This window comes from Balaenoptera borealis (genome assembly GCF_965194805.1).
Source record: "Balaenoptera borealis genome assembly, chromosome: 12".
NCBI lineage: Eukaryota > Metazoa > Chordata > Mammalia > Artiodactyla > Balaenopteridae > Balaenoptera > Balaenoptera borealis.
The window spans coordinates 77,394,863-77,408,091 of record NC_138869.1 but is presented as its reverse complement, the minus strand read 5'-3'; the positions used below and the strand labels follow the sequence as shown (position 1 = coordinate 77,408,091).

Below are 13,229 nucleotides of genomic sequence, written 5' to 3'. Positions count from 1 at the left end.
TGTTGCGGAGCACAGGTTCCAGATGCGCAGGCTCAGTAGTTGTGGCTCACGGGCCTAGTTGCTCCGCGGCATGTGGGATCTTCCCAGACCAGGGCTCAAACCCGTGTCCCCTGCATTAGCAGGCAGATTCTCAACCACTGCACCACCAGGGAAGCCCGGACATATGTTTTTATTTTTCTTGGGCATATGCCTAGGAAGAGAATTACTAGATCATATGGTAATTCCATGTTTAATGTTTTGAGGAACTGCCAGACCATTTTCTTCAGCAGCCATACCATTTTACATCTGTACCAATCTGATCTCCTTTTAATTCCAACAGAAAGGGGAGATCACTTTTGATTTGCTGCTTATAGGATCTAGCTGGTATGGTGGCTTCTTAGAATTCAGTTTTGAAAATTTCTAGTTTTGTTAACAAAGCTTTACTGAACATTTGTTAGATTCAGAGCATAAGTCTGCAAAACAAAATCTCTTGAATGTTTTCCTCCTGGGATGGATAAATGCATAAACATTAACTAAGTATCTGTTATATGCGGTTATTGATTCATGTCTTTCTCTTGGCAGCCTCTCGGGCCCAACAAGGAGAAGTAATGAGGTTAGCATGTCGCTTGGATCCCAAGACTAGCTTCCAGATGGCTGGGGAGTGGCTAAAGTATCAGCTCTCAACTTCTGTTGATACTGGATCCATGAACTGTAAGACTTTTTTTGTTTTTTTCTGACTGAACATTAGTGAAGTATTTCTATGTATCAAAACTGTACATAGAAATAAACCTCTGAGCCACATTTCAAAACAGTATGCTAATAGTGTTCAAAAACAGCTTTGCTCACTGCCCAGTTCCATCCTAGAGAGTGAGCCTTTTCATTTGCACATATAGGCAGAGAAAGCAGATATAATACCAGATTTTAACTCTGTTTAAATTAGGGTAAAACCATGACCCTATCAGTTTTGCCTTCATTTTTCTTTTCTAACAGAGTCAACAATTGTTTGTTGTTGAATTTATTACTTCACCTCAGGCAGCATCTAACAAATTACATGTCTAGACCTAACTTTTTAAAGCTTTTCAAGCAAGTTCTTGCATGGCATTTCTCTTAAACTCGGAAAAAATGACTTGTTAGTCAGGCACAACAAGCAGTGCAGGGGTTTCCCGTATCGCTCAGCCCCCTCAAAGCCTTTGGGAAATGCCACTTTATGTAAAATCAAAATAACCCCCCTCTACCCAAAAGCATAAGCTAGGTAACTTCTCTGTGCTCTGTATCTTGTCTGTCATCTTATTAATGCAGGCAGTGGGTGAGAGGATTGTAAGGAAAGGGTGTAAGTCACTGCTTTGGAAAAACTCCACACTATGGTCAGTTACCAAGTACACTAGTTACTTGACATTCATGGGATTTAACATTCAGTTTTATGTATTCACAGTTGACTGTAAAGGTCCCTGGTATCTAGTAACTTGAATGTTTGCAGAGGCCCAAATATGTTGTACCAAGATGAAGCTAGTAAGTGTGAGCCCTGTATGGAAGCAAGAAAAGTAATTTGTAATTCGTTTTGCAGGGGCCTTGCTGTTTAAGTGACATGCTTTGATGATACTTGTGGGGTTTTTTCTTTTCTTTTTTTTCATATTTTGGTCCCGCCATGTGGCTTGCGGGATCTCAGTTCCCTGACCAAGGATCGAACCTGGGTCATGGCAGTGACAGCACCAAATCCTAACCACTAGGCCACCAGGGAACTTGATGATACTTGTGAACTTGGAGGGTGGCACAGTTCTCTGCACAGCGCCCTTGCAGTTGTCATGAGGCTACTGGATGTGAAGCAGCATTTTGTATCTTACAGCAATTCCTTGTTGGAAAGATTCTTTATGGTCTTAGATATCGTAATTATTTAGATTCCCATGGACAGATTATGAAAAGGGAGGGAAGGGGAAATCAATTAATATTTCTCAATAGGCCAGGCACTGGTTTTGATGCTTACGTGTATATTCTCATTCAGTACTCAAACTGGCTTTGCAGACAAGGCTCACAAAGGTGAATTCAGACAGTTTGTTTTTAGAGGTAGAGGCAGGATAGGGATCCCTTTCTGCTTCCTTTTCTTTTCCCAGGCTGAGAAGGGTTAGATTACCTTGTTCCTTCAACTGTGAAATTACCTAGTGGTTTCTACAGCCCCATGGTCTCTGTGTCTTCTGTGATCCTACAGTGTTTATAAGTGTGTGTGTGTGTGTGTGTGTGTGTGTGTGTGTGTGTGTGTGTGTGTGTGTGTGTGTGTGTGTTTTAAAACCCTGTTCCCCTGCAGCTGGAACTGGAGAAGGCAGCCTCTGCTCCATCTTCTCACCTTCATTTGTGCAGTGGGAAGCCATGACCTTTTTTTTGGAAAGTGTGATCAACCAGATGTTTCGAACATTAGATAAAGAAGTAAGTAATTGTTTCTTGTGCTGATTGCATAATAATTTTGCTCTTTTTTTAATTATCATTTCTTTATTTGGTTGCGCCAGGTCTTAGTTGCAGCAAGCGGGCTCCTTAGTTGCGGCTCGCCGGTTTCTTAGTTGTGGCATGCGAACTCTTGGTTGCAGCATGCATCTGGGATCTAGTTCCCTGAACAGGGATCGAACCCGGGCCCCCTGCATTGGGAGCACAGAGTCTTAACCACTGCGCCACCAGCGAAGTCCCCAATTTTGATCTTCTTAAAACTAGCAGTGGGACAGGAAAATATGTGAGTGTGCATCTTACAGAAGAGGAAACTGAGATTCAGAGAGGGTAAATAACATGCTCAAGGTCAAATAGCTAATAAATAGAGCTGGGACCCAAATCAGGTCTCTCTGACTTTAAGCCCCGTGGTGTTTAGTGTTCGTTTTAGGGGATAATAAGATGAGCCTGATAGTACAGTGAACCACAGGTAGGGTAACTATTATAGGGAGGACAGTGATGGAAGCCTTGAATTGGAAAATCTAAGAGATATCTGCCAATTTTGGCAAATTGACCAGAATATTCGTGATGGCTGATCTATGTCCCTCTTTCTTGAATAATCTGATTAAACCGGATAACAGCATATACTATATTAACTATGTTAATTAGATTAAAAATAATTGGATCACTTATTTTGGGGTAATTCATCTTAACTCATTCTAGGTTAGTTGTAGAAAGAATCTAAGTCCCTTGAAGATAAGTGAAATACAGTGCTTTTTCTCATAAATTTCAACACCCATTTATGATAAAAGCCCTGCAGAAAGTAGGCATAGAGGGAACTTTCCTCAACATAATAAAGGCCATATATGACAAACCCACAGCCAACATTGTCCTCAATGGTGAAAAACTGAAACCATTTCCACTAAGATCAGGAACAAGACAAGGTTGCCCACTCTCACCACTATTATTCAACATAGTTTTGGAAGTGTTAGCCACAGCAATCAGAGAAGAAAAAGAAATAAAAGGAATCCAAATCGGAAAAGAAGAAGTCAAGCTGTCACTGTTTGCAGATGACATGATACTATACATAGAGAATCCTAAAGATGCTACCAGAAAACTACTAGAGCTAATCAATGAATTTGGTAAAGTAGCAGGATACAAAATTAATGCACAGAAATCTCTTGCATTCCTATACACTAATGATGAAAAATCTGAAAGTGAAATTAAGAAAACACTCCCGTTTACCATTGCAACAAAAAGAATAAAATATCTAGGAATAAACCTACCTAAGGAGACAAAAGACCTGTATGCAGAAAATTATAAGACACTGATGAAAGAAATCAAAGATGATTCAAATAGATGGAGAGATATACCATGTTCTTGGATTGGAAGAATCAACATTGTGAAAATGACTCTACTACCCAAAGCAATCTACAGATTCATAAATGGCATATTAACAAATTAGATCTTAGGATCATTAACTTCATCTGCTTTTATATTCACTTCACTTTGAAATGATGGCATTCTGAGTTTGTTCAATTTCTAGTAGTAGGTAATGCTACATCCCTAATAATGGCAGCATCATTTGTGAAAAATTTTAATAACATGGGGTAATGCTTAGAAGTTTAAGGGTTAAGAAGCAGTATATAAAACCATATGTGACAACCATATTTACATAGAGTGTGAAGGAAATTTAGCAAAAGTGGTTTTCAGTTATGTCAACCTCCTTTTCATGTCTGTATCACAGGAAATTCCTATTAATGATGGAGTAGAGCTATTGCAGATGGTCCTGAACTTTGACACCAAGGATCCCCTCATCCTGTCCTGTGTCCTCACTAATGTCTCAGCACTCTTTCCATTTGTCACCTACAGACCAGAGTTCCTGCCCCAGGTCTTCTCTAAGGTAAACTCCCTCTCCTTTGTAAACTTCATTTTGGCATTTCTAAGCTAATTATTTTTTGTAACTGTTTTTGTAAGTATATGAGACAAGCTAATAAACAGTTGTTTATTTATTTATCAAATATTTACTCAGTACTTAATGTGGAGCAGGCACCATGCTAGTAGGAAAGCCTTGTCCTTTACCACCTCTCTGTTCGGGGAGAAAGGCACATAGACAGATGTGGTACCTACGTGGCATTGCAGTTAGTAGACATGTACACTGAGATGGAAAAGAGTACCTGAAGGAGGAGGTATCAATGTGTGCTGTCGGGTTGGGAGGTGATTTGTAAGAGGAAAGGTTTTGGGGGCCAGTTGAGGTGACTAGTGAGAGGTGAAGCACCACCTGAGTGAGAATATTGGACCAGGAGGAGGGAAGGAGTAAGGCAGAGAAGGGGTGAGTTCTGTTTTGCAGGACTAGGTTTAAAGTATACATATAATATCTCAGTGGAGACATCTCATGCTAAACTGGCTGTTTGAGGTTAAAGGTCTAGATTCAGAAAATTATGAGAGAAAATTAAGGCATCGCCATCATAGAAATGCCAATAGTAGAGGTGAAGCCCTAGCAAAAAGGAGTTTTATGTAGAGTTGGACATGTAGCTCAAGCAGAGAACCCTGACAGTCACCATCATTGAGGGAGAAGCCCTCAAAGAACAAAAAAAGGGATGGCCAGAGAGATGGAGAAAATGTTGTGTTACAAAGTCCAGGAGAACTTCAAAAATGTGGACTCATTTGTTGCCACAGAATTTCTTTAAGAATTGGAGAGTGTCCATAGGGTTCCTCTAGACCTCTGTTAGCGTGTTATTCCATCATAGTGGCTAGGGCAGCAGTCACATTGCATTGGGTTAAGGAGTAAGTGGGGAGTTATGAAATGGAATCAGGGAGAGTAGACCACTCAACTTTTAACAAAAAGTGGAGAGATGTGACCATGGCTGAGTTCTTGGATGATAGCCTGGATTGTTCTGGGATTCTGTGGCCTTTATCTTTGTAAAGTGTTTGCTGGTAAAATTGTGAATCTCAAGCCTCTTGCAGAGTTATCTGAGAAAATGAACATCTGAAACTTTGTAATGCCAGTTGAAAACCCTTTTGTTACCATATTGTTTGCACTTTGGGGATTTTGTTAGAAACTTTGTAACTATTATTTAAAAATACTTTATGCATTTGGTACTTATGAGTGACCTTTTTTCTTCCCCTTAGCTATTTTCATCTGTCACTTTTGAAACTGTTGAGGAAAGTAAGGTAAGATCATTAATTCAGCCTACCAATTCTAACTTCTTAAGAACAAAAATGTGAATACCCAACACTTAGTGTAGATTTTTCTAATAAGGAAAAGGGGTTAATAAAGGCAGGAGATAGTCATATGATATTTACATGATTCTCTGAAGCATCTGTTAATTATATTAAAAGTAGCTTTAAGTTTATTGAATATCTCTTCCCAGGCTCCCAGGACCCGGGCGGTGAGGAATGTGAGGAGACATGCTTGTTCCTCCATCATCAAGATGTGTCGTGACTACCCCCAGCTCGTGCTGGTAAGCCCTGGACTCTGTTCAAGTAACCACTGAGACATGCCGAGTTTGGGTACATTCCTCTATAAATCCACCGCTAATTATACCTCACATAAGGTTGGTCTTCCCCAACTCCAGAGCTACTCAGTGAAGTTTAGAAATGCAAATATATTGCCTCAGAATGAATTGTTCTCTTCCACATGGATGACCAAGTTTTCCCTGTCAGTGTACACCTCTTTACCGTACTATGTGTGATGTTCTTAACCACCACTGCCAAGTGATGTGCCTAGTCTTGAGAGAAGCCAGGTGCAAACCCCAACGTTTTTTGGAGGGTTTCTGTAAGAAGTTTAGCACTACTCCAGATAACAAATTAACCAAAAATTTCTTCTCTGAATACACAGCAGTTATTTGTGTGTGTCTATCTGTCTCTCTCCCCGCCCCGTCCTTCTCTCTCTATATATATAAAATATATATATATGTATATAAAACAAACTGATCTTTGTCCATGAAGATACTGTAAAAGTTGATATAGATATAAAAGACAGATGGTTTTCACAGTTGTAGAGTCAGAAAGTGCAGTTACCCAAATACTCAAACCTAAATTGCATGCCTGTTCAGCCAAAGGAAGAGTGTTATAATTAAATTATTAAGTGACAGTCTTATTGGCCTGACTGTCCTGGAAGTGTCTTCATCCTCTTTTTACCTTCCTTGAGTGACCCACCACTCCTTGAAACTCAGACCTTCACCACCTCCGGGTTTTTTTCTTTGTGAAATGCAGCCCAGTTTTGACATGCTGTATAACCATGTGAAGCAGCTCCTCTCCAGTGAGCTGCTCCTGACACAGATGGAGAAGTGTGCCCTCATGGAAGCCCTGGTTCTCATTAGCAACCAGTTCAAGAACTACGAGCGTCAGAAGGTGTTTCTAGAGGAGCTGATGGCACCCGTGGCCAGCATCTGGCTTTCTGAAGACATGCACAGGTGGGGGAGATCCTTTGCCCTTGACCTTGACCGCACTTGAGTACCCATTCTCTTCTAAGACTATGTCCGGGGTCGGGGTGTAAGGATATCAAGGTATAGTGGTACTATCAGTGATAGCTGAAGGCCTCTAAAACAGGGGTCCCCAACCCCCGGGCCACAGACCGGTACTGGTCCGCTGCCTGTTAGGAACTGGGCTGCACAACAGGAGGTGAGCGGCAGAGGAGCGCTTCATCACCGCTCCCCATCGCTCACGTTACTGCCTGAACCATCCCCCATACACCCCCGACCCCGGGTCCGTGGAACAATTGTCTTCCATGAAACCAGTCCCTGTGGTGCCAAAGAGGTTGGCACCACTGCTCTAAAAGCAGTCTTGTAAGTGAAATGGCGAAAACATCACCTTGCTCTGCAGAGGTGTAGGAACAGAGACGAAATGACTAAGATGGATAGTGTGGGTCGGAAGGCCACAGAGTGAGGTCTGCTGTGGTGTCTAGTTGCAGCTTCAGCACATATAAAGAAGTGAGAACAGCCAGTAGGGCCATACAAAGTAGGAGCTGTACAGACACCCCTCTGTGCCCACATAGCCTTCTCAAGCTTGTACCTTTTTTGATTCTTAAAGTGTCACTAATAACATTTAGAAGTGGGAAGAGGAGTTAATAAATCTTCATATGACAGCTGACAATTTGATTAGATTCCTCTCACTGTAACAACTGCTCTTTGGGGGTGAAATAATCACAGCTTATTAGCTCTTGAGGAAGAAACTGTCCTTGCTTAAAGTCGTGCTGTAACTTGTCTTTCCCCCAACCTTTAGAGTGCTGTCAGATGTTGATGCTTTTATTGCCTATGTGGGTGCAGATCGGACAAGCTGTGACCCAGGCCTGGAGGATCCCTGTGGCTTAAACCGTGCACGAGTGAGTAAGCCTCTCCTGGGATAGGGAAGGTGCGTAGGCCACAGGTAGGAGTAGGGTGTTGTCATTTGTCCAGGTTCTTGTAGACTTACGTTTTGTTGTATACGAGCAAGAAATCTGGGAATCTCCACTTGCGTTAGTGTCTCCCTTCTTTTCTTCTTTAGTCTTAAGTTCTTGAGTTAGTTCTCACAGCAGAGCAGGTGGTCTTTTCTATGAAGTCATTATTTTGGCTTTAAGGATCTGTAAATAGCTTGGAGGACTGAAGGTGTAATGAGGAAGTAGGTCAGAACTTGGTCAGCAGGGTGGGTTCTCCCTGCCTTTGCTCTCTGGCAAGTTAAGTCCTAAATGGTGGCCTAACTTGCAAACCTGAGATTTTCCAGTTCTTTGCTATTCAAATAAGCATTGTTCCTGGCTCCATTACGGCAAAAGTCTTATTAATTAACCTGGCAAGTAGTCAATTGGTAGAAAATACTATGAGTGAGGATTAGGGCAAAATCTATGAAGGCCTAAACTGGAGGATGCAAGGCCAACTCAAAAACAAGATGAAGTGTTGGCAGCGTAAATACTGTTTTGAAGTATGTCCAAGCCCCCTTCTAATTGGGGTCCTGCAAGCCTCTGGAAGGATATCCTCATGAAAGGAAAGCTTTTAGAGCCTACCACTGGTCCTGAAGATGGCATTGAAAGGATCCCTTTTGGACTTGACCTTAAAGGAAGGGACAGGGATGGGGGCCGGGGTGGGCGTCTTTTCCTTTTGTCTGGCTTCTATGTCACCTTTGCCATAATCTTGCAAATATCTAATAGCACTTTTGTCTTTTCTTCCCCTTTTATGTTTACCTTTCATTTTTATGTTTTTCTGTAGATGAGCTTTTGTGTGTATAGCATTCTGGGTGTTGTGAAACGAACTTGCTGGCCCACTGACCTAGAAGAGGCCAAAGCTGGGGGATTTGTGGTGGGTTATACACCCCCTGGAAATCCAATCTTCCGTAACCCCTGCACAGAACAGATTCTGAAACTTCTTGACAATTTGCTTGCCCTTATAAGGTGAGTCAGAATAATGGTTTTTCTCTGTTGTATTTAAAACTTTTTGCCTTAAAAATCTCAAAAGCTTAATTTGTTTATACTTCTTCAGATCATATCGTGGTAAATAAGAGATTAGGTCTTGTTCCGTTCTAGAGGGACTCTCCTTTTTAAAAGTAACATTGACTCTCACTTTTTTTGTTGTTGTTGTTTTAATTTAATTTTATTTATTTTTGGCTGCGTTGGGTCTTCGTTGCTGTGCGCGAGCTTTCTCTAGTTGTGGCGACTGGGGGCTACTCTTCGTTGCGGTGCGCGGGCTTCTCATTGCGGTGGCTTCTTGTTGCAGAGCATGGGCTCTAGGTGCACGGGCTTCAGTAGTTGTGGCTCGCAGGCTCTAGAGCACGGGCTCAATAGTTGTGGCACACCGGCTTAGTTGCTCCACGGTATGTGGGATCTTCCCGGACCAGGGCTCGAACCCGAGCCAGTGTCCCCTGCATTGGCAGGCGGATTCTTAACTACTGTGCCACCAGGGAAGCCCTGGCTCTCACTTTTATAAGTCTTGCATTCCAAGTGAACACATGGGGGCTAATCTCAAAATGGCTTTTCTCATTTTGAGCCTCCTCTGTGTTCTTTTACTTCTTTATACTTCATTTCTACTTTTTACTTTAAGTTTCATTTGGTCTAAAGTTTTGCCACTAAAGGAGTTGTTCATTGGGAGCAGGGCAGTTGCTTTCTGTAGTGGTGCTTCTCTGGGTCAGGTATTCAAACGAGCTAATCTGAATTCATCAGTAGTGACTGTATTCTCAAATGGACCAAACATCCAGTGGTTGAACATGCCAAAGGGAAGGCATGATACATGCTCCACATCAGAGTCCTAGGTTTTTACTTCTGAAAGCTGAGTCCTCAGACCAGCAGCATCAGCAGTCACCTGAGAGCTTGTTTAAAATGCAGTATTAGGGCTTCACCCCAGACATACTAAAGCAGAATCTGCATTTTAACAAGATCCCCAGGTTGTTTGCGTGCACATTAAAGGTTCAGAACCACTGTTATAAATCACACGAGCTAATATAATCAAGTGGAAGTAGGCCAAGTCTAGGCTTGTTGGTTACTCAGTATATGTTTCATGATTCAGGGATAGATGCTCTCTACAGTGAAAGAGAGCCTTTGGAGAGAATCAGTTTTTACTGGCCAAAGCAAAATTTGATTGCTTTTTACATCTCCTAGTGTTTCTGAGTTCAGGTTAGAGCTCTGTTCCACTGCTTTTTGGCCTCTTATCCAGGGTGTTAGAGCGGAGTCTCAACTGAGTTAACCAAATTTACTCAACATGAGTAAAACAGATTACTCATGTCTCAGGGATGCTCTGCTGACAACAGACACCCTGGACCATATGCTTAAGAATCCAAGGTTTTAAGTTAATGTTGACCAAATTGGAGGGCTGGAGTGTCTGAACAAGTTGTCATTGTGGACGTGTATATGGAAATAGACAATACTTTGCTCTGATTTCAAAAGGAGGAAAAAGATTTCAAAAAGAAGTATGGGTTACATGTTGAGAGGGTAGTAAAATAGTTAGTCAAGGAAAAGTTTGTCTCCATATTGATGTTTTTAAGACCAAAAGGATCTTCTGTAGTTTAGAGAAATGTGAAAGTGATGAAGTCAGATAGCGACAGGCTCATTGACTTTTTAAGCCTGTGGCCAGAGTCCCTGTGCTGGGAACCTAGACCTGGAAACACGGTTCATCCCTGGTTAGGTGAGGAGACAAGAGATTGTCATCTTGATATTTTTCTAAGAGTACAACACTTTTGGGAAATCCCAAAGTCAATCAAAAGGTATTTTGAAAAACGTTGACTGTAGTTATGGAGTAGTTAGATTCCCTGAGTAGTGTGCAGCTGGAGCTGTTAGAGTTTTGTCTTGTTTCCGTAGTAAGTTTTATCTTGAAGTATAATGTTAAGGGTACAAATATACATAAGAAAAGGACACAAATTGTGAGTGCGGGTAGATGAATGTTGACAAAGTGAACACCTCCATGTAATCAGCACCCAGATCAAGAAACAACCTTACCCAGCACCTCTTTTCAGTCCTACGTGCCCCTCAAGGGTAACCACTATTCTAACTTTTAACATTTTGCCTGGTTTTTTGAGCTTTAATAAATGGAATCAGAAGCATGCACTCTTTTGTGCCTTGGCTTCTCTTGTGTAATATTATGTTTGTGAGCTCATCTGTGTTATTGCTTGTAGTTGTGGCTTGTTCATTCTCATTGGTGGGATGGTATTCCATTGTGTGAATATGCTGTAACTCATTTATCCATTTAGTGTTGATGGACTTTTGGTAGTTTCCAGCATTTTTTTATCACTACAAGTGCTGCTGTTAACATTCTTATAAATGTCTTTTGGTGTATACATAATTTCTGTTGGGTAGGAGCAGAATCCTACATGTAGGAGTAGAATTCCTGTTTATAAGGTATGCATATTTTCAGTTTTCATAGATAGAATCAAATAGTTTTCTAAAGTGGTGTACTAGTTTACATTCCTACCAGTTTGTGTATTAACTCCTTGTTATAAAACTCCTGTTTTAACTCCTTGTCACACAAATAGTCTGATAATCGAAGGTGTTAGAGCTGCACTGTCTAGTATGGTAGCCACTAGCCACATGTGGCTGGCTACTGAGCACTTGAAATGTGGCTAGTCTGAATTGAGATAAACTGTAGGTGTAAAACACACACTATATTTTGAAAACTTAGTACAAAAAATGTAAAAATATCTCATTAATTTTTTTGAAAATCATTTGAAATGATTTTTTGATGTGTTGGGTTAAATAAAAATATAATTAATTTAACCTGCTTCTTTTCACCTTTTAAGTTTGGCTGGTTAGAAAATTTTAAATGGCTTATGTGGCTTACTTTTTATTTCTATTGCACAGTGTGTTCTTAGTGGGTTGGGTGGAAGATAGATGTGGGGAGCAGAACTCTCTGGTTCTCAGAAGGTTCATTATCATCATTCATTATCTGTTTAGAATAACAACTTTTCTGTTAACTTAAAGTTTGTTACATTGTTTCCAGATATCTTCTATATGTTTTATTGAAATCTTTGTATGTGGGAAGTCTTGTTTAGCATAGTGATTATACTTTTTTTTTTTGGTTTGATATATGTATATATTGTGAAATGATTACCACAGTAGGTTTAGTTAACACCCATCAGCTCACATAGTTACACATTTTTTTTCTTGTGATGAGAACTTTTAAGATCTCTCTTAGCAACTTTCAAATGCACAATACAGTATTGACTATAGTCAGTGTGCTGTATATATCACATCTCCAGAACTTACTTACCTTTTTAACTGAAGTCTGTACCTTTGACCACCTTCGCCCATTTCCCCCACCCCCATCTCCCTCCTTGGGCAACCATCAAACTGTTCTGTTTCTATGAGTTTGGTTTTTTTGATTCATCATACAAGTAAGATCATACTGTATTTGTCTTTCAGTGTCTGATGTGTTTCACTTAGCATAATGCCCTCAAGGTCCATCACGTTGTCACAGATAGCAAGATTTTCTCCTCTATTGTGGCTGAATAATATACACCTGTGTGTATGGCAATTACACTCTTAGTTGGTGATACTAAGAATATTTCAGATAGGTACAGACTGCAGAACTTAAAACTTTTATTACTTGATTGTCTTTTTCTTTGCCAAGCAATAACTAGTTCCTCTTAATGTGGAAGCATAGTGCTCTAACTTGCAAGTGTGTCGGGAAATATTTCAGGAACCTGAATGTCACTAGGGCTTGTAGGACTCCCTGGAGCCATAGATACGAGAGCAGTATGTACTGAGTCCTCCTTCCATTACTTGTGAGTTACAGGTGCAGGCACCATGGTGCCATCTCCTTGGCAAAGGGGAGGAGGAGGAGAGGAGACTATACGGAATACAAGATTTTGTTGTAGCATCAGGGACATTTGACATATGATGCATTATATTTTTTAAATTATATCTATTTTTTAAATTATATCTTGGGATCACAGTCACACTTAATTAAAGAATAAAAATAAAAAACATCTCATCTGTTCCCCATCAAATTTAAGACTATGAATTTCTTTTCAAGAAGAACTGATTTGGGGCTTCCCTGGTGATGCAGTGGATAAGAATCTGCCTGCCAATGCAGGGGACACAGGTTCGATCCCTGGTCCGGGAAGATCCCACATGCTGCGGAGCAGCTAAGCCTGTGCACCACAACTACTGAGCCTGAGCTCTAGAGCCTGCGAGCCACAACTACTGAAGCCCACGTGCCTAGAGCCCATGCTGCACAACAAGAGAAACCACCGCAATGAGAAGCCCACTCACCGCAATGAAGAGTAGCCCCCACTCGCAGCAACTAGACAAATCCCGCGTGCAGCAATGAAGACCCAACACAGCCAATAAATAAATAAATAAATAAATAGGAAAAAAGCTCTATTTAAAAAAAAAAGGACTGATTTTATGAGAGATCATTTCATAGTATTAGACATCTTCCCAA

The 13,229-nt window shown here is 40.9% G+C and overlaps 1 protein-coding gene across 5 annotated transcripts in view; it reads left to right on the top strand.

Annotated features, from left to right (window-relative positions):
• The window catches only part of XPO5 (exportin 5), a 46,522-nt gene that overhangs the window by 15,782 nt on the left and 17,511 nt on the right, over positions 1-13,229 (top strand). For all 5 annotated transcript variants that reach the window (XR_014232386.1, XM_082345848.1, XM_082345847.1 and 2 more), the window contains 8 exons: positions 562-690; positions 2,279-2,397; positions 4,136-4,291; positions 5,521-5,562; positions 5,763-5,852; positions 6,607-6,806; positions 7,615-7,714; positions 8,571-8,752. Coding sequence is in view for 4 of the 5 variants with exons in the window: in XM_082345848.1 (XP_082201974.1) it covers positions 562-690; positions 2,279-2,397; positions 4,136-4,291; positions 5,521-5,562; positions 5,763-5,852; positions 6,607-6,806; positions 7,615-7,714; positions 8,571-8,752 (1,018 nt within the window). In the remaining variant the exon portion in view is untranslated. The remainder of the gene's footprint in view (positions 1-561; positions 691-2,278; positions 2,398-4,135; positions 4,292-5,520; positions 5,563-5,762; positions 5,853-6,606; positions 6,807-7,614; positions 7,715-8,570; positions 8,753-13,229) is intronic.